At 43.0% G+C, this 21,117-nt stretch overlaps 1 protein-coding gene across 1 annotated transcript in view; it reads left to right on the top strand.

Annotated features, from left to right (window-relative positions):
- The window catches only part of syne2b (spectrin repeat containing, nuclear envelope 2b), a 99,004-nt gene that overhangs the window by 16,083 nt on the left and 61,804 nt on the right, over positions 1–21,117 (top strand). The window contains 32 exon segments of the mRNA XM_053620149.1: positions 147–272; positions 869–1,059; positions 1,244–1,322; positions 1,493–1,572; positions 1,843–1,966; positions 2,509–2,654; positions 3,022–3,172; positions 3,308–3,903; positions 3,995–4,150; positions 5,019–5,169; positions 5,747–5,905; positions 6,075–6,242; positions 6,340–6,441; positions 6,545–6,748; positions 7,134–7,347; positions 7,448–7,560; positions 7,699–7,904; positions 7,993–8,100; positions 8,476–8,761; positions 8,850–9,179; positions 9,266–9,586; positions 9,735–10,064; positions 10,151–10,489; positions 10,605–10,783; positions 11,600–11,915; positions 11,995–12,159; positions 12,591–12,935; positions 13,032–13,168; positions 13,259–13,400; positions 13,499–13,672; positions 14,764–14,841; positions 15,057–20,417. Coding sequence (XP_053476124.1) covers positions 147–272; positions 869–1,059; positions 1,244–1,322; positions 1,493–1,572; positions 1,843–1,966; positions 2,509–2,654; positions 3,022–3,172; positions 3,308–3,903; positions 3,995–4,150; positions 5,019–5,169; positions 5,747–5,905; positions 6,075–6,242; positions 6,340–6,441; positions 6,545–6,748; positions 7,134–7,347; positions 7,448–7,560; positions 7,699–7,904; positions 7,993–8,100; positions 8,476–8,761; positions 8,850–9,179; positions 9,266–9,586; positions 9,735–10,064; positions 10,151–10,489; positions 10,605–10,783; positions 11,600–11,915; positions 11,995–12,159; positions 12,591–12,935; positions 13,032–13,168; positions 13,259–13,400; positions 13,499–13,672; positions 14,764–14,841; positions 15,057–20,417 — 11,577 coding nt within the window.

Here is a 21,117-nt window from a genome sequence, read left to right as displayed (position 1 = left end):
TAGGTTTGAGACACATTGCGTTTATCCCAACATCAGAATAATACCGATTGCAGTTACAATACAGTTGCATGCCCACATGTATATGTGATTCATCCTTCATGCACATGTGGACCAGATCTTGAATAACGTGTATAAATGATTTCTAGGAATCTCTGGATCTTGGACTCCTGAAAGAATTCCTGATGGCTGTACAAGGAATGGAGGCTTTCTGCACCCCATCTCAGCTTCGAGACATGGAGCTCCTTACCCAGTCTGTCAGAACTCAGTGGGAGGTAGGGTGCACTTTTGTCTTCTGTATACAGTTTAGCATTACATCTATAAAATGTAACGGTGTGAAAAATGCAATTTAATTATCCTTAGTGTTTGCACCGTGATTTCGATTTTGTTAATTTAATGCCAGGATTAGGTTATACTTCATGATACTTTTATTAGCCTTTATAACGTAAAGTATTAAATTGCCTGGTGTGTAAAAGAATTACCCGCACTCTAACCACATTTCACAGCCGTGGGAACCAGCACATTTTAACAAACAACAACCTCAACTCTAAAACTTTTACTCTAACTAACCTGTTTCTGGGAATTCACAAAGTAATAAAACACTTGGGAGTGCGATGTTTAAAAAAAACAAAAAAACAACAAAGTTACTGTTACCACCGCAGTGTTGATTATTTTCCAATGACCTGTTTCCAGTAACATCCCAAATTGTTATATTCCACTTATGACCCGGGGGGAAGCCCTTTAGAATAGAATTTTATTCGTCTTTTTTTTTTTTAATCACTTCTAGAACATTAGATGCAGAAGAAGTTCTTCATCAGATGACTTTACACTCTTTTGTTGAAGTTATTTGTTTGTACCACCACACCTCCAGGCCTGCTTCTCTGAGAACATTCTCGTTCCGGCTGAACAGCAGCTGGACGCCCTAAAGCAGCTGTGTGAGACGTTGAGTCCAGAAGATGCCAACAGGCTGGCACAGGCTCAGCTCCAGGAATGTGAGACGACACTCGCTGCCATCCAGCATCAGTCCAGTGGAGATGGTGAAATGACACCAACAGACTCTGGGTAAGAAAAACAAAGGATTTAATACAAGGGATTTAAAAGGAAACAGAGAATTAATTTTTTTAATCTTTCATATTGGCAGTATCATTCAGATTAGATTTTTTTTCATGAAAATTGCTGAGCTGACATTCTTTCATTTATTTGCATGTTTCTCCATGACATTGTATTCTCTCCTACGATTCATTAGTGTGCTTGTAGAGCAGGCAAAAGAGACATCACTACAGAAAACTGCCCATCCAGAGAAACCTGTGGAAATCACTACAGAGGTACGTGTGAAGAGATGATAATGTTGGGTGCTGCCTAAGTGTATGATAGGTTTGTAGTGTTTTGGTCTTTATATTGGAGACTCTGTTTGCTAACTCCATATTATACCTCATCGTGGATGAATTCCCCCAAGTGTACTTAAACATACTGTAGAAACATGTTTGTGTTGTAGACCTCCCCTGTCACAGCTCACCGGCCAAAAACCGTGGAGAAGAAAGAGATACTAAAGCAGATAAGCACGGAGGAGGACAGGTACATCCAAGTGAAGCCTTTGACATTTACTTCGAAGTTGATTAGATGTTCTTGGTGTCATTTGTTCATCTTGATGAATCAATACACTTAGATTAGTAGTGGTGGATTGTGTGTGTGTGTGTGTGTGTGTATATATATATATATAAATTTAATTTGCCGTGGGCAGTTTGTTACTGGTCACATCATCAAAAGATGAAAATATCTAATTAACGCATTGAAGATGTGTCAAAAAGATCCTTTATTTATTTATTTATTCTTTCTTTCTTTCAGGTACAGAAGTTCAAGGTTCGCCCTGCAAGCTCAGCTGAATAGGAACGAGCAGAACATGCTGGGAGATCGTCCCTCTGGGTCAGCCACGGCCACAGACCTGCAAAAGAGGCTCCGAGAGCTAAAGGTAGAGTCGGCGTTCACCAGGGGTCGTCAAGTGGCGAGCCGAGGTCCGGGATTTCAGCGAGCTTTTAGCAGATCCTTGTCTAATCATATCCACTTATTTAGCTTATCAGGCCTGGGTGGATTGGTGTTCGTCGTGGCGAACTTGAAACATTAAAAAAATAAATAGCAAACATAAACGAGATGCTCGTACTAGCAGTGTCCAAGAGTGTGACTCTTCATTTTATACGGACAATAATACATGGAATTTTCTTTTTGCAAAAATACGGTGAGTGTGTTGCTGCTTAAACGTTAGCATTAGCTTGTACCCCGTCTGTTTTGAAGCTAAAGCTAGCCAACTGCCAGCCGGATGGCAGATGCGTCTACGGTTTATGCTAGCATGCGTAATCGTAAGCTCTCTATGAAAACACACATAGTATGAGAGAAAAGAATGTTCATACAGTGCTCATACAGCAAAGGAGTAGCGGTGAGACATAACTCTCATGATTATGCCAAATTACGACGACTCAAACGCAGCGCCTCGCCGTGTGTGTTTTGACGTTTCAGGCTTTGCAGGACGAGACGGAGTCTTTATGGTCGGAGTACGAGGTGCAGTGCTCACAGTGTTCTCAGATCAACGAGAGATCGGTGGAGCAAGACCGAGCCGAGCTCACGGTCAAGTGGAATGAGCAGAGAGCGCAGCTACAGAGGAGGTGCAAGCAAAATATTTCAGTGCATACAGATTTAATCGTCATTGCTTTAATCTTGTAATCGCAGAAAAACTACTGTGTAGACTAGTGATTAATGTTTAGTGCTGTTGTAGTTATAATCTCCATGGATGGATTTAGTATGCATGGTAGATATGTAACACTTTAAAATCATTATCACCAGCAATAATATATAAATTACTTTCTGACCCACACGTTTCGGTCAAAAGTTTTTATGTTCTTCCGTCCTATTTTTAAATTTGTCGTGCATGAGAAACTGTCATTTTCAACATTATTTCAGTCTTCGAAGTTTTGCCTCCAGAACGGTGTTTTGCTGCACGCATCATGTGCCTGCGCTTTGTTTCCGTCTCAGGGTCGATTCTCTCGGCTCGGCTCTGGAGCTCATGGATTCCGTCGAGCGCCGCGTTGCAGAGATTTCCGAGCGTCTCGACAAGTTCATCAAGGCACCCAAAGATGTTCAAGCATACACGCTGATCGATGCAAACATCCTGAAAGATGTTAAGGTAGGAAATGAGTTGACACTTGGACTCTTAGAGCTTTTCATATTTATTTTTAAGAAAAGCTCTAATCACTGCACGTTGCTGGTGGATCTAACTGACGATCTGCTGAGACTGTTGTGTAATTGTGTTTTTCAATAGGACTTGGATGAGGGCATCCAAACGCAGATGGACCACCTCTCTCGGTTTGACTCGGAACCGAGCCACCTGGACCTGCGTGACCGCTCTCCTCTCACCCAGCTGGTAATGAAGCACCGATCCAGCCTGGATCGGCTCCGGCAGCAAGTCCGCAAGAGCGGGGCGGCAGCTCGCGCCCTGGACCGCTTCCTCGTCTCACTGCGCACTTTGGATCAGGATGTCTTGTTTGCGCAGAGCGCCCCCTGCGCCGACGTGACTGCGCTGCAAGACAGCAGGTCCAAGCTAGCTCTGATCAGGAAGGGAGCAGCAAGCCTGAGCGATAAAGCACCACAGTTGGATCAGCTCCTTGGCGGAGCCAAGATGGCGGTGACCCAAGAGGGAAGCTCTGTGACGTGTCTGGATATGGTGGAGGTGCTGGTGCGGAAGGTGGAAGACGCCGACGACAAGCTCGTTATCAGACAGGAAGAGCTTCAGAAAGAGCAGCAGAGCAAGGGACTCGGGATGAGGAAGAAGACTCTGCTGGCGGAGCTGAGGAAGGTGAAGGGGATGGCAGAGAAGCAGGGGCTCAAGGAACCCACCATGCCGTCTGTGCAGCACAGGTGAGGACTACATATGTAGGCTGTTTATGAAGATGGTTATGGTTTTATCAATCTAAGCATGCGCCTCATGTTTGTTTTGTGCATTCGGTAGGATTCGCGCCTTGTCGGATCTGGAGACGCAGATGAGCTCGCTGCGTCCGGAGTACGAGAGTATCAGAGAAACCAGTTCAAAGCTTTCTACAGACACAGAGCAGCGTGATGAGGTGGAGTCCGTTTGGGAAGAGACCGAGAGAGCCGTTGCTGAAAGGTGACACAAATGACGTAGTGACGAGGAACGACTCAAAAACTAGCGTAAATTCTGTTTACAGTTTAAATAACAACGACCTGCAATTTAAGGGTTTAAATGTCAGTAGGCAACCGATAGATGTTCATCTAAAATGTAAGGAATATCTTAATACCACAAAGTTGATTATTTTCCTATAACATCACATTCCATAGTATTCCTCCAGCATTTTGCCAGCGATTTCATTAACAAACATCGCGTCATTATTTACAGTTATAAACAGTTGTTCACCCATCAGCCTCTCTTTATGGATCTTGAAATTAATAAGAAAAAAGCACGGCTTGTCATGTTACAGCTTTACCACTGACTTGTTATAAAGTGCTGACGCTGGAGACTCCTTCCATGAATGAAAACACTTTTTTTTTTTTTTTGCCTTAGATTTTATGGTGCATCCGCCATACAAATCCGGTTTGTTCCATGGATGTTCCACAACTTTAAATGTAACTACAAACAAGTAAAAAAAAAAAATATATGATGGGTAAAGAAATAAAAGCAAAAAAGTTGGCAAACTGCTGTGATATAAGAGGAATAAAACACTTGGGGACATTCTGTTATAAGAAAATAATTAACTTTGGGATGGTGACAGTAAAACCACCTCTTCACACCGCCCCATCGTTGATCATTTCGCTATAACGGCATGACCTGGAATGTTTTATTCCAGACGTAAAACAGGTAGAACAAGTAATTTGTGGTGGTATGGAAAAAAAGTTACTCCTTAAACCCTTAAAGGAGGAGGGAGCTAGAGAAAGGTTTATTACTTCTGAATGTGCAGTGCGAAGCGAAAGATCCCCTGACAGCTGGCACATGATGTGTGTTTGTGTGTGTGTGACAGGCAAGAGCAGTGCAGCACTCTAATGGAACTGCTGAAGAAGTTTCAGAGCTGCCGTGCTTTCCTGGGCAACATCCTCCAGAGGGCGGAGCAAACCATCAGCGAGCAGGCGTCGTACATGAGTAAAGACAACCTCCAACGCCTCATAGCCAGGGTGGGTCAGCATTCGCAGAGGCTGATCTTTTTATATAATTAACGTATAATACTATGTTTACCTTACTCCTATAAATCACTGAAACAATAATGTTGTTGTTTTTTTTTTAAAGCTCTACGTTTATATAATTGCCTTTTTTTTTTAATTCAACAACTTTTAAAATTCATATATAGCATTTTAAATAAAGCAGCCAATAAGTATGTGGAAATTTGCTGGCAAAGCATCACGAGTGACACTCTTATTAAGCTGGCCGTACTGTGTGGGTCCTAAGTAATGTCCAGGTAGAGGAAAATAAATGTTAAAGCCAAAGCAATTTGACTAAATAAAGGGGGAAAAAAAAAGACAGCTCACAAAACACAAATCATGACAAGCTGCGTTTTTTTTTCTTATTAAAAGCCCAAATTAAGCGGTGTACTTTAAAGAATCTATAATATACTTGTTTAACGTGTTGGTCGTGCCATCATTTCATACGTTTTAAATCAGTTAAATGAGAAAAATCATTCATAAGCAGGTGTGTTCAGGCTCATAACCAGGTGTGTGGACTAATAAATGGAATAATTTTATTTGCTCATATCAGGTTTACGGGATAAAGGAGGACCTGAATGGCCTCGGACCTAAGATCGAGGAGTTCAGGGCTGTGTGCAGGCAGCTGCAGTCTCAACTAAAGAAACTCCCAGACTGCTCAGAAACTCCATTTGAAGCCGAGGCAGATGCTCTGGTGGACTCCTGGCTGGATGTAAGAGGGTTTTAACACAAGTCTGTCTTCCTTCACAGTTCTCTCTCTCTCTCTCTCTCTCTCTCTCTCTATAGATAGTTAAATATTAAAATTTAGAATATGTAAAAGTCTTCGCAGTCCTTAATGAATTTTCCCGAGTGTTTTTTTGTGTACCCTGCTGCCTTCAAAGGTCTCAGAGAAGACAGACAGCTATGTGGACAGCCTGCGCCTGGGTTTGGAAGTGTGGGAGAAGCAGCTGATGCTTGGTGAAGAGTTGGACGTTTGGGCTGCCGCTAAACTCGGTATTTTCGCCGAGTCTCACCCGTTCAGCAGCGAGAAAGAGGTCTTCGAAATGAAGGTTTGGAGATCTACTTCCTGTTGAGGGAAATTGTTTGCGGTAACGCATTCGTCACTAATACTTTTTCAACGTTGTTTTTGGGTTTCAATTGCGTCAGGATGAGATCCAGAATCAGGAACGGAGCATCGAGCAGTTCGGCAGGAAGACGCTGGAGATCCAGGAGCTGCTGCAGAGCAAAGAGGCTCCACTGGAGCTACAGGTTATTCGTCCTTCCAGAGTCTCCCTAATATTTTTTTCTTCTCTAGGTGCTCGGTATCTTTCCTTGCCACTTGTCAGTACTGTTTCTCATACGTGTCCTCAAGGTCGTGGAGACTGTTCTGAAGAAGAAGATGGAGCAGGTGAAGGAGCTTTTCGACAGCCGCACCGAAGTCTTCCGGGAGCTGCTGAGTGTCCGAGCACACCTCCTGCAGAGGATTGACGCCTGTCAAACGTCCATCCAGAGAATACACTCCTCAGTGAGAATGCTCTGTCCTGACAGCAAAGATCTGCTGCAGCAGCATCTACAGGTAGTGGAATTTATGCACACTTTTCTAGTCTCCGGATATATCGAATTTGATTTCGGTTTTGATTTGATTCGTCTGCTTCATTCAGTAAAATCCTAAGCAAATTATTGACTGAGAACTTAGTAGAATTTTCTCAAAGTATCACGTTTGTCTTTCTATCTTTCTTTCAAATGCATTTGGATTACATTTTTATTTATAATCCTTTCTGGGTGGAAGAGGAATTAGAGGGTTAAGTGTCCAAATTTTTGAGAATAGAAGCTCTAGCCACGTGGTCGTCGTTTTTCCAAGGTTAATTTTAGCTGGTTTGAACCATCTACTCAGAAGCCCTAACCGTATAACTATAGACTGTTACTCTTCAACCTTTTGTTTCTCTTCTCTGTTACTCTAGGATCTTTCTGATCAGTTGCTGGATCAGGAAGAAGAGGCTGACTCTCTGATGAAGGAAGTCGAGCTCATGTCCAGTGTGACTGCTGCACCCGGGGCCCTTGAGGAACCGTCCAATAAAAGCAAGCGCCTCAAATATAGCATCGAGGTGACTCGGGAGCTCATCGGTCAAAAGAAAGAACAGGGAGAGAAAAGCGTTCTCGTCCAGTCAATTAAAGGTGCACGTTATTTATATTTATTTTGAGTGATGGGTATTTTCTTTTTTTTAAAAAAATTATTATTATCATCTTCCTTTCCTTTCCTGACCTTTCCTTTCAGATGAGTGCCAGATGTTTGAGGACTGGCTACAGGATGCGCAGCTTGCTGTCAACGAGTGCTTTGAGAACCCGGAGACGAGGGAGGATGTGGAGGCGTCCATGCAGAGGCTTCAAGTGAGCAAACCTGTGATTCGCCTTACAGCTGAAACTGCTGTCAGAGCTGATGTTATAGAAAATTAATCAACGCTGTCTGATCAATCAGATTCATGATATAATTAAAAATAATAATAATTCCGCATGTGTGTTGTGTAGGATTTCCTAGCTTCTGAAGAAGGTGAGCAGCAACTTGCCCAGGTGAAGAAGGCGTTGGAGAAGAGAGATCAGGAGGAAGTCCCTGCCGAAACCCAGGCTGAACTTTGTGGCTGGCAGCAGGAGCAGGAGGCAGAGCTGACGGCCCTCCGAGCTCACAGCCAAGGACGCCACAAACAGCTGGAGGACATCCTAAGCAAACTCAACAGGTCAGGTTCTTACCATTTCTGTCTGTCGTTCAGTAATTCCATGAAATAAGATTGCTTTAAATAACTTTTTTTTTTAAAAAAAAAACAGCTTGCAAGCTGAGCATGACCATTTCCAAGATTGGTTACGACGGAGAGAGAAGCTACCAGAGCAAAGGGAAAAGCTGAGACACCTCCATGAGGATTTTCTTAAAGAAAGGTAACTCAATTTACCTAGCGAATTTCTTTTTTTCTGACTCAGGCACTCATTTTTATCTAGACGAATTAAATTGTATATCTTTATAGATACTTTAATACCGATACTAGGTCGATACCATGCAAAAAAAAAACATCCAACATCTTATGTGATACCATGTGATATAAGCCTAGTGAACATTGTCGTGCTGATGAACGTTTGACACGAAATGACCACGATCTGATCTGGACGTATTTCACAATTAATGATGGCGATCAATTTAAATATCTGAAAATATCAGGAGAAGGATTCAGATCAGGAGAAGTACTATAACAAGTATTACTAAGCGCAGTAATATACCTTTCTAGACATCTTACACCATACTTCTTTCCTGTCTAGTGGACGTGTTGAGGCGTTCAGTGACTTGCTAGCTTCTGTAAGATTGAAAGGCTTAAGAGGAGACCCCTTGCTAAGAGACAGCGAGTCCCTGGTGGACCAGTACCACAGTCTTGGAATTCGTTTGGAGAATCAGTCTCAAATCTATAAATCCTTGGAGAAGGCGGTAGAAATGTTCCATATTGAGGAGGAAAACACCAGGACGTGGGTGAGAAACGTAAAACACGGCCTGGAAACATTGGACAAAGACGAAGACATTCCAACAGAGGAAAAGTTCCCGAAGATTCAGGTATAAACGCAGTTGTTTGATATCTGAGGTCCGGCATCTATTGAAATCTCGTGTAGAACATGTAGATAAATTCGTGTTGTGTTACCAGGTTGTTTTAGACCTGCACGGCGAGGGCGACTCCAAGATGGCCGCTTTGAAGATGGATGGCGAGAGCCTGTGTGCTCGTGAAGAGTTGGAGGAAAGCGTGCGGCAGGAAATAATCCGGACCCTGAGGAATATAGACGACGAATGGAGAAGAGTTCTGGATTCGGCGCAGCAGCTTAAGGCTCAGGCCGAGCTCCGGCGAACTCTTCTCAAGGAGCTAGAAGCTCTCCAAGATGATGTGACGAATACCCGGTCATGGGTGGATGAACAAATGCGAAAGTTGGACTTCCTGGACAAAGACACTTCGGTACAGGAAAGACACAAGCAGCTGCAGGTAGGTTCAAAGTCTGAGATCATAGGGTGACTGAAGATGTTCGAGATATCTGGAAGTTCAGAATACCTACTCTCTATTTTATTCAGGAGGTCCTGAGTCTGAAACGTGAAGGCGAATCAAAAATGGCGACTTTAAGAAAAAAGGGAGAGAGCCTATGTGCTCGTAAGGAGAGGAAGAGACACAGCATTGAACAAAGACAGAGAGAGTTGGAGGAGGAGTGGGCAAGGGTTCTGCAAACTGCATGGGAGATGACGAACCAGATTGAGCGTGAAGATTCTCTCTCCAAGGAACTAAAGAGCTTCCAAGACCAGCTGGAAAGCACACAAGCTTGGATTAGAAAGCTAAAAGTGACCCTGCAGTCCATGGATAAAGCCTCTCCAGCTGAGGAGATAATTACCCAGGCTCAGGTAAAGAAAGGATTTAATATATTATTAAATATATTTAGCATCTTCAACTTCTTCTATATTGTTTATATGTTTAAAACTCGAAAAACTCGATACACGAAAGAGATAAATAGTAGATTTTTTTATTTTATTTTTTTTTAATAAAACGCAGACTGTCTTGGTCCATGGTCCAGAGGGTGACTCAAAACTTGCTGCTCTTAAGCATACAGGTGAGTGTGTGTGTACTCGTGAAGGGCTTGAAGAAGACACTAGGCAGTCCATCCAGCAAACTCAGCGAGCCTTAGAGCAAGACTGGAGAGAAGTGCTTGATTTTGCTCAAATCCTGAGGAACGAAGCGGAAATCCAGGTCGCTCTTGATAAGGAGCTTCAGGATTTTAATTCCCAAGAAGAAATCTTTCGAACCTGGGTCATGGATCATCAGAAGCTGTTTGAACCTCTGGACAAAGACGCTCCTCTACAGGAGATGCTTGTTATATCACAGGTAATGTACAGTGGATATTACAGGAAGTACACTGAGGTCCGAAATGTATAGTTTTACTCTAATTTTTTTTTTATCGTTACTGTCAGACCGTCTTGAACTTGCAGCCAGAGGCAGACTTGAAGATGGCTGCTCTGAAGAGTAAAGGAGAGAATCTGTCCACAAAGCTGGATGAAAGCAGGAAGGAATCGATCCGGCAGATCCTCACGGATGTTCAGGAGAAACTGAGAACATTGATGGAAATCGCCCAAGAGCACAGAAATCAGGCCGAGCTCCAGGATTCTCTCGCCAAGGAGCTTCAAGCTTTCCAGTCGGAGGAAAAGATGATACGGTCCTGGGTTGAAGAGTTAAAGCAAGACTTGGTTTCACTGGGCAGAAGCACTCATGGCACCCAAGAGCAAATAGAGGAACGGCTCAACACAGCTCAAGTGAGTGTACACTGGATATGTCTCGTTTAAACCGCACAGAGGTGAAACACGATAAATCGTGAGCAGATTGTCTCAGAGTAATATCGACTGATATTATATCTCTAATATCTCTCAGGCTGTTCTGAGCCTTCGAACTGAAGGAAACTCCAAGATGTCCTCCTTAAAAAGAAAAGCAGAGAGTCTGTGTGGTCAGGAAGATCTTGATGGACAAATAAGACACGCTCTTGTGCAGAACCAGAAGTCCTTAGAAGAAGAATGGAAAGGAGTTCTCCAGAATGCCCAAGAGCTACACAGGTCTGCAAACCAAAAGCACACATTAATAATTATATAAAATATGTGGATGATTCCACGTCTAGGGTGGCATGTAATTTATTTTTACCTTATTTTTCTTTCATAACTTTTTAACATCAAATCTAAGAAAACATGCATTTATGCATTCAAAATATCCACTTCAGACCAAAAAAAAAGAACGATGGCTGCATTTTGCTCTTAAATGAGTAGCACGATTGAGTATTTAACACATAACTAGCAAATAAAAAAAAAAAAAAAATGTGGTTGACTAGCATCTGTGCCATCTTCATGATGACATTAAGGATGTTATATTGATTTACAACCCCAATTCCGAAAAAAATTGGGACAGTATTGAAAATGCAAAAAACCACAAAGAGTCATTTGAAATGCGCCACACGTTCTCAACGGGAGACAGGTCAGGACTGCAGCAGGCCATGCTAGCACCCGCACTCTCTGCTTACGCAACTGTGCGCTTGTAATCCGCGCAGTGGTTTGTGGTTTGGCGTTGTCCTGCTCTGGATGGCAGCATGCGTTGCTCCAAAATGTGTACATATCTTTCTGCATTAATGATGCCCTCACAGATGTGCAAGTTACCCATACCATGGGCACTGACACACCCCCATACCATGGGTACTGGCACGCTCCCATACCAGTTGTAATTGTAGTGACCTGGGACAGACATAATGTTTTCTGTTTTCTAAGCGCCGTTGAGGTTTTATTAATGTTTTGAATATTTATTTAAAAAAACGCAGAGTACCTTTCTTTAAAATGTCCATCAGTTTTTGTTTTATATACGTATTGTTTTATATATGCCTTCAGTCTCTTGAGGAGCGTAGTGGAGCGTCTGGTTTCGTGTCAGTGCCAGAGACAGCAGACCCAGTCTCGTGTGGAGCAACTGATGCAACAGACGGCAGCGCTTCCTCGCCACTTCCCCTGGCCTGGATTCGGGGACCGCAGGCATGCAGTGGAGCAGGCTACGGCTCTTCTGGACAAGGCGAGGTCTCTGAGCCCTACCCTGTCCGCTCTCAGAGCCCTGGGCCGAGAGATGAGCCAGCTCACACGGGACCCGAGCTGGACGGATCCGTCTTGGCAAACCATCGAGGAGTGCATCCCGGGGTTAATCAAGGATTTAACGGTAAGTTTCGTGAAGCGTTTAGTTGACTGTGTCTGTGTCGTTGAGAACAATTTGTTGTTTGGGTTTTTTGTACGTACAGGAATTGTGCGAGCGCCTAGAGGAGGGCATTTGCATAGAAAGAAACTGCGCTCAGCTGGTGGAGCAGCACAGTGCCGCACAGGACTGGCTGAGAGAGCAAATCAAAGGTTTTGGAGACCTGCCCAGTGATCGCCATGGCTTACAGGGATCTATTAATACTTTAAAGGTTTGTATAAGATGAAAATGTAGGGAAGATCAAACGTTATGCCACAAATCTTTAAATATGTTTAGGCTTGTTATCAAAAGCGTTGTTGGTATCTGTTGTTTCTAATGTACATTTGATTTTCCTGTATGAAGTTAGCTGTTATGTATCTTGCTGATGTCACAGGGGACATTGTTATTGTCATTGTTATTGCTTGTGCAGTTACATTGGTACTTAATAGTAGAACATTTATTAACATAATTGACTATAAGCAGTCAAATGGCATTGTGGGTAATGTAGAAATCTGTTGTCGTGCAAATAGACCAACTTGTCCATGAACAAGTAATTCAGAGTTGGTTATTACTATTTTTTTTTTTTTTTTCATTTAATTTTTCATACATTTTGACACACTAAACTGCTGTTTTTAATGAAAAATCATGATTCTGTGTCTTCAGGCTCTTCTTCAGACGGTGGAGCGGGAGGAGAGAGAAATGAGAGAGCTAGACGCGGCTAAGGACGCCCTGATCAACTTGTGCACCCCAGGTGGTCGTGATGCTCTGTCTTTAGAAACCGGCCACCTCCATGACCTTTGTGCCGCCTCTGAGAGGGAAATAAAGGAGAGGCTTGTTGTGTGTGAGACTAGATTGGCTGACATCGACTTGAAGATAGCTGAAAGAGCAGAGAGACTCCGAGCACAGGCTGAGTGCATTCTGAATGATCTCAGAGCACATGAATATCTAGGATTTGTAGAAGGAAGCAAGAATATTAGCCAACTACAGGAAAACTGGAATATCCTGAAGGTACTGAACATATCTTAGCATTTATCGATATTACAATAAACCTTTTTTTTTTTTTTCCTTAAAAGTCTCACCTTCATTGCTTTTTTTTTTTTTAAGACCTGTGAGAAGGAGCTCGAGGCAATAGAGGTCAAAGTTTGTGATCTGGGCCAGGCCATCCGCATGGTTCCCCCTGACGAGGATCTTCTTTCTAATATAATTTCTCTTGTAGACACAGTGACCCAGCAGTACTACAGGTACAAGAATTCGTTTTCCAGTCATCTTATTGTAACATTCCCGAAAAGGCGTGAAAAAATGTGTATAATTTTGTTTCGCTTCACTTTTAGATCGCAGTCCAAGCTGTCCGAACGACAGGACGTCTGTTCTGATAGCGCTGTGCGGTGTTTGAGAGATACACTGCAGGCCCTGCGTTCCTGGACCCAGTCAACACACACGCGACCTCCTTCCGACTCGGCTTACGCCGTTCAGGTTTGTACGCGCGGTTTGTGCGCTACACTACGCTGCTGCGGAGCTAGGATGTTTAGTAATTAAAAAGGTCCAAGACATTTCATGTCATTTTTCCTCAGGCGATGATAGATGAAGGTGCAGTGCTGCATAAGAACCTGCAGGTGGCAGTGTCACATAAGCAGCTGCTCAGAGACTGTCTGGGTCAAGAGCTCGCCGACAGGCTGGAGAAAGACGGATCGAATGCGTTAAAGGATGCAGAGACGCTCGTTAATCAACTTCAGCAGAGACTGCAGGTGACAATTTGAATTCAGTTTGATTAATGAATCAGGTATACACAGTGCATTTATAATGTTATGTAGCATACATAATACCTTATAATACCTGGCATACACTTGTATAAATACTCATATGCATTTATAGTTGCAAACACTATACCAGATGCTCTAGTATAGCATCTCTACCATAGGTTATAATTCATTATAAAGTCTTGCATACTATACGCAACTTCTTATAATGCCTGGGATGCATGTGCATAAATGCTCACATGCACTATAGCATAAGCTATAGTGTCTGTACGACAGGTTATAATGTCTTAAATACTGTAGCAAGCATAATACCTAATAATTCCTGGCGTATGTATGTGATCTCATAATATAAGGTGCGTTAACACATTATAATTTCTATTCATAGTGTTGTAATGTAAATTCTGTAACCACAGGTCATCATAATGTGCAATATAGAATGCAGAATATCTCATAATTCCTGGAATACACTTGTATGTATTTGTACTTGCGTAACATCTTACTAAGCGTGAGTATATGACTTCCTAATATCAGGTTGCACAACATATCATAGTATCTGTTCATAAGAATATTGTGGTCGCTAACGTTGTGATGCTCTATAACCGAGACGTGTATGTTACGTCTCACGCAGGTCGTCATGCCGTACATCGCATGCCGTAAAAGTGCACCGTGCCGAGTCATTACAGATTTAAGTGAAGGGAACTTTTTAAACATATTGTAAATGTGCATGTTATGATGCATTATAATGCATTACAACTTTGGGTACAGAAACAGTGCACTACGACACGAGTGTGTATAGCGTTCTTGTGAACCGATGTCGGAATGTTATACACTTAAGATTATGAAGTCATGTGCAAGGTTTATGCACGGTTATGAGTGTGATTAATTAACCAACTACTTATGAACAATTATACAGCCTTACATTAGGCATCATAAAGCGTAATGTGTGCTGTATAACGTAATACATCGTGGATATAGAATTCATAGGAAGTGTTATCAGTCTTTTATTCTGGTTTATAATGGTAACTTTAAGTATCATTGTAAGTGTGTATGATTCACTTATCTTACTTCTTGTGACTCAGGAACTTGAGGAGGAAAGGATGAAAAATAAAGCTCTTACATTCTCACTGGAAACGCAACCCAGTCATGTGGTCTCAGAGGTAAAACAGCATGATTTCCTCCTTCTTTTATGAAAACTCATTTGACGATTAGTTTCACAAAACAAATTATGCAATTAGATATTCGTGCATTTTTGGTCTTTAACTTGTCTAGCTTTGGCTTCTGTAGCTTCTTCGTCTTAAATTGCCAGGATCAGGGTCATTATTTAAACGTTTAGTCTCTGTTTTAAGCTTTCTCTGTCATGGCATCCTGGCAGGTTTCCTGTGAATGGCCCAGCACACTGGATGCTACCGAAAAGGTCGAGTTTGATTGGTCAAAGCCTCAAGATATTTCCTCTGCTCCGGTGGCCAGTGCTGAAAGTTCAGTGGTTGAGCCTTTTGAAATGATGCATAGAGATGTTGCCATGACAATTATTGAAGAAACTCCAGCAAAGGCAGAACAGCCACTGGAAACGTTAGTGCGAGATGTTCTTCTGGCTGACGATGACTCAGATGACACTCTGACTACGGCACCCGAACAAAAATCAGGAGTCTGTGAGGTTTCCATGACAGTTAATGAGGAATTCTTGCCAGAATCTCCAACTGCAGAACCACCGCTGGTGTCTGCAGTAGGTGAGTACCGGGCTGAATTCAAAACCGATGATCTCCCAGCCACAACATTATCTACAACCCCTAAAGAAGAAGAGCCCACTGATGTCACTGTATCTGAAACAGAGATTCAGTCTCTGCATGCTGATCTTCATGTTTTAGAAGCTGTCACAGAGAGAATAAAACCATGTGAAGAGTTGGAGGAAAGAGCACTTCCACTGAACACGCCTGTCTCCACAATCATGGACCGAGAGATACCTACAGGACTCACTGAGGAGATTTCAGAAGTGATGGACTTTCCAACAGCAGACTGGTCACTGGCAGCCCTGCATTTCGACTCAAGTGAACTTAAAACTGATGGTTTGTCTACCACAGCTTTGCCTGTGCGGTCTGACAGAGTACCAGAAGTTGATGAATTTGCAATTGGTCCAGCAGACGGTGAAGGGAAAATTCAGATGAAGGGAAGGGAAAAGATACTACCTGCCTCGTGTGACGAACTCCTTGATGCCGAGATATCCGTGGAAGGAAAACATAAGGACTCAATTGGAAGCGACAAGAGGATGATATATGTTCAGAGTCTTGACGGAGAATCTGATGCAGTTGATGAAGCACATAGGAAGCGGTCATTGACTTCTGATACCTGTGAACTCATGAGCGAAGATAGTAAAATGCCACAAAAGAAAATAGCTGCACTAATTCTGGATGCAGACACAGTACGTATTCATACTACTGTGGTCCCTGGCTCAATTGAGCATAATGCAGGGAGAATTGATTCCGCTTCAAACACTGGCTATGATATCACTTTGTCTCAACAAATGGAAAGGTTGGATACATCAGAAGAAATGAGAAAAGAATTTGGCAGTCTCTCTCCCGATCAAAAAGAACTGGAAAATGCTGGGAATGTTGATTCCCCTAAATCAAGTCAACCCTCTGAGGAAAACACTGATAGAACTCTATTAATCTCTGGGCAAACAACTGAGACCCAAATCTTAACCAGGAACAGTGAACCAAATACCACACACGTTGAGAGAGAAGGAACCTGGACAACAAACAATGGTCCACAGGAGGTCCAGAGAGTGATGGAACCACTTGAACACTGGAATGTAAATAATGGTCCTCGAGAAATCCAACACAGATGCATCATTCTGGAAAGACAAGGAGGACTAGAGATACGTCGAGAACCAGTTGCCGAGACAAACGTTCCAGCACTTGATGCTGCTACAAGTAAACCTGGCAGAGCAGCAACAGACGTTTCCGAACTTGAAGTTGCAGAAAACGTTGAACAAGAAGTTGGTAAAAAATCAGTTGAAACTGAAGACACACAGAGCGTAGTATTGAATGCTGAGAAACAATCTGAGACATTAGAGATCACAAGGACATTACCAGCTCCACCAGCTAGAAGGAAACTAGAGAGGTTATCCTTCAGTAGTGAAGACAAGCTAGTGGATGAAGTGGGTAAAGTAATTCTGGAAGTTGAGAGCACAAAAACGACAACAGTGAAAGGTGAGACTAAACCAACCCCACCAACCAGACAATCTAAGGAAAGTGAAAGGTTATCAGTCAGTTCAGAGGTCCAGTCGGAAGAATCTTCCCCTAATCTTCCCATACCAACCAGTCAACAATGCAAACATGATCGAACCCAATTACCACCTACAGAGGTTCTTCCAACTCCACCGAACAGAAGACATAAGGACAAGTTAGGAGATGAAAGGCTTTCCCTGGATCTCGATTCTCCACCCCCACCAGAAAGAAGACAAAAAGAGAAGGCAGAGAATCAACATCTTGAACAGGAGAAGGTGAGTAAAACAACATCTGTCGAGGAACCTCATGTAAAATCAACTCCACCGGTCAGGCGAAAAGAAAGTCAGGTTGAAAGTGACAGCACCTCAGTGGTTTCCAAAACCCAAAAAGTGGAGGAGACACTGGTGAAACCCACACCTCCAACAAGAAGGAGAGATAGCAAAACTTTGACTGACCCGGTGTCTGACAGCAGTGATTTGGACAAAACAAGGACAAAAGAGATAGCTGTTGAGGAATCTCTTGAAAAACCAACTCCACCCGTGAGACGAAAAACAAGCTCAGATGTAAGTCCCTTCATCACTCCACTGGTCTCCAAACCCCAAGGAACAGAGGATTTACTGGTGAAACCCACACCTCCAACAAGGAGAAAAGATAGCAGAAGTGTAAGAGACACCATATCTAAAGAAATGGAATGTCAAATTTCTAAGAGCGCTGAACTGGAAAACACAGTGATGCAAGGGAGCGCCGTTGAGGAACTTTTTGTAAAACCAACCCCACCAGTAAGACGAAAAGGGAGCCAAATAAGTCAAATCCAAGAAATGGAGGAGAAATTAGTGAAACCCACACCTCCAACAAGAAGGAGAGAGAGAAATGTCAGTGATGGGGCCTATGAAGAATTCGCCAGCAAAATTTCCAGTAGCACTGATTTGGAGAAGACAGTGACACAAGAGAGAGCTTTTGAGGAGCCAATTATTAAATCGACTCCACCGGTGAGACGAAAAGTGTCAGGTCAAATTGACAGTGACGTTGTTTCGGTGCGTTCTAAAATCCAAGAAGTCGGGGAAAATGTAGTGAAACCCACACCTCCGGCAAGAAGGAGAGATAGCAGAAATGTGAGCGACCCGGTAGCCATCAACATTTCCAGAAGCGCTGATTTGGAGAAGACACTTACACAGGAGAAAGCTCTCGCGGAGCCTCTTGTAAAACCAACTCCACCAGGGAGACGAAAAGCAAGTCAAGTTGAAATCAATGTTATCTCATTTGGGTCAGAAGCCCAAGAAATAGAGGCTACGCTGTTGAAACCCACACCACCAGTAAGAAGGAGAAGTAGCGGAAATATGACTGACACAGTGGTCAGTAGAATCTCTGGCAGCTGTGATTTGGAGAATTCATCTGTGGTGACACCAGAAAGAGCTGCTGAAGAGACTCTTGTAAAACCAACTCCACCAATGAGAAGAAAAGCAAGTCAAGCTGAAAGCAACATTTCCATTGTTGATAAAATCAAAGAAATGGAGGAGACTTTAGTGAAACCCACACCTCCATCAAGAAGGAGAGATAGCAGGAATGTGAGTGACATAGTAGCCATCAAAATTTCCAGCAGCACTGATTTGGAGAACTCGTTGACGCAAGAGAAATCTCTTGAGGAGCCCCTTATTAAACCAACTCAACCAGTGAGACGAAAAACAAGCCCAGCCGAAAGTGACCGTTCCATGGTTTTTAAAACCCAAGAAATGGAGGAGACTTTGGTGGAACCCACACCTCCAACAACAAGGAGAGATGGCAGAAATGTGAGTGACTCAGTGGCCTGTAACATTTTTGTCAGCAGTGATTTGGAGAAGTCTGTGGCACGAGACAGAGCTGCCGAAGAGGCTCTTGTAAAACCACCTCCACCAGAGGAATCACTGGTGAAACCCACACCTCCGACACGCAGGAGGGATAGCAGAAATGTTGATGAAATAGTACCTAGACAAATAGAGGGTGAATTTTCAAGTAGCACTGATTTGGACAAGATTGCGACACAAGAGAGGGCTGATGTGCAGGTTCTTGTAAAACCAACTCCTCCGTTGGGACAAGAACTAAGCCAAGCTGAAAGTGAATCTTCCATCATAGATAAAACCCAAGAAATAGAGGAGACACCAGTAAAACCTATGACTCCAACAAGAGGGGGAGACAGCAGAAACGTGAATGAAATAGTACCTAAACAAATAGAGAGTGAATTCCCAAGTAGCTCCGATTTGGACGAGACCGTGACACAAGAGAGTGCTGATGTGGAGGATCTTATAAAACCGACTCCTCCGTTGGGACAAGAACTAAGCCAAGCTGAAAGTGACATTTCTTCAGTGGTTTTCAAACCCCAGGAGCCAAAAGAAGCACTGGTGAAGACCACACCTCCGACATGCAGGAGAGATGGCAGAAATGTGGATGAAATAGTACCTCAACAAACAGAGGGTGAATTTTCAAGTAGCACTGATTTGGACAATACCATGTCACAAGAGAGGGCTGATGTGGAGTATCTTGTAAAACCAACTCCTCCAGTGGGACAAGAAGCAAGCCAAGCTGAAAGTGACTCTTCCATCATAGATAAAGCACAAAAAACAGAGGAGACACCGGTAAAACCCACACCTCCAACAAGAAGGAGAGATAGCATAAATGTTCAGGAAGCTGTACCTAAACAAATGGAGAATGAAATTTCCAGCAGTACTGATTTGGCTAATACCATGATGCAAGAGAGTGCTGATGTGGAGGATCTTGTAAAACCGACTCCTCCGGTGGGACGAGAAGCAAGCCAAGCTGAAGGCAACATTTCTTCAGTGGTTTCCAAACCCCAGGAGCCAAAAGAAGCACCGGTGAAGCTCACACCGCCGACATGCAGGAGAGATAGCAGAAATGTGGATGAAATAGTACCTAAACAAACAGAGGGTGAATTCCCAAGTAGCACTCATTTGGACAAGACCATGACACAAGAGAGGGCTGATGTGGAGGATCTTATAAAACCGAGTACTCCAGTGGGGCAAGAAGCAAGCCAAGCTGAAAGCGACGTTTCTTCGGTGGTTTCCAAACCCCAGGAGCCAGAGGAAATACTGGTGAAGCCCACACCTCCAATTAGGACAGGTAGCAAAATTAAGAGTGATACAGTTACTGAAGCTTCTCAATCTGATGTACAGGAGGAGAGTATGATTGAACCAACTCTGAGAGAAGAAGATAGTGAAGTAGAGCGTGAAAGTATCAAAGTATCATCTGTTAGCATAGAACCTGAAGAAGCTCTACCTAAACCAACCACACCAATAGGCCAGAAGGATACAACTACAACTGATCTTGATATCATTCCAATTAAAATAGAAGAGCCACTGATCCAACCGATCCCACCAACCGGGAACATAGAAAAAACGAAGAGTGCTGAGAGCCAACCAATCATTAAAGTTGATCAGCCTGAGAAAGAGCCATGCGCTGCTCTCTGCATGGAATCTACAGAGGGCTTGAGTGGGATTGAAAGCATCAGTTTTGCTGAGGTAACAGGAAATCGCATGTATGTGGAAGATCTGCTTGACTTTGTTGCATGATGCACATATTCTGCATGATGTTTACCACAGATTTAGTAACGTTAATAGATATCCTTTACCAAAGATTCAAGGAGTGTAGTTGAGATATTTGCGATGAGACTGTTAAATCACATCGCTTAGTGTTCCATGTGAATATAAACATACTCTGGAATCTGGTAGGATTTCGTTGTGAATATATTTATATAACGCATGCAATGTTTTTAGTCTGAAATAGGTTCAGTAGTGCCTGTATGACCATTTCTTTTATAGAGTCCCAGCGACCAAAGCCTACCCACCAATCTTGAGCCTTCTTGAAGGGCACCAAAGTCTTGTATAAGATATTAATGTCCAGGAATTAGATTAAAATGCTATTTAATAAGGTTCGATGGCATAGCAAGTGGCCGAGGTCACGGATAGATGACGATCGCTCAAGATGTTTGGGCAGATAGGGGACATGTTGAGAGAGCAGGCCTTAGGAAACCCTCTGGCAAAAATGGATGAGCTTCTCTATCTATTAATTCTTGGTTCCTTTAAAAGAAATCAATTTTTCTCATTTTGGGGCACCTTCGGCATAGCTAGAATACCACAATACCCGGCGTTTGAATGTCTTGAATGAGTTCTATTTAGTGACTAACTAAGCCTAAACATCGTCAACAGTGTTGCACAAGTT

The sequence above is a fragment of the Ictalurus furcatus genome, chromosome 3, assembly GCF_023375685.1.
Source record: "Ictalurus furcatus strain D&B chromosome 3, Billie_1.0, whole genome shotgun sequence".
NCBI classification, from domain to species: Eukaryota; Metazoa; Chordata; class Actinopteri; order Siluriformes; family Ictaluridae; genus Ictalurus; species Ictalurus furcatus.
Note: the sequence above shows the minus strand (reverse complement) of the source record. Positions and strands in the feature narration are given on the sequence as shown.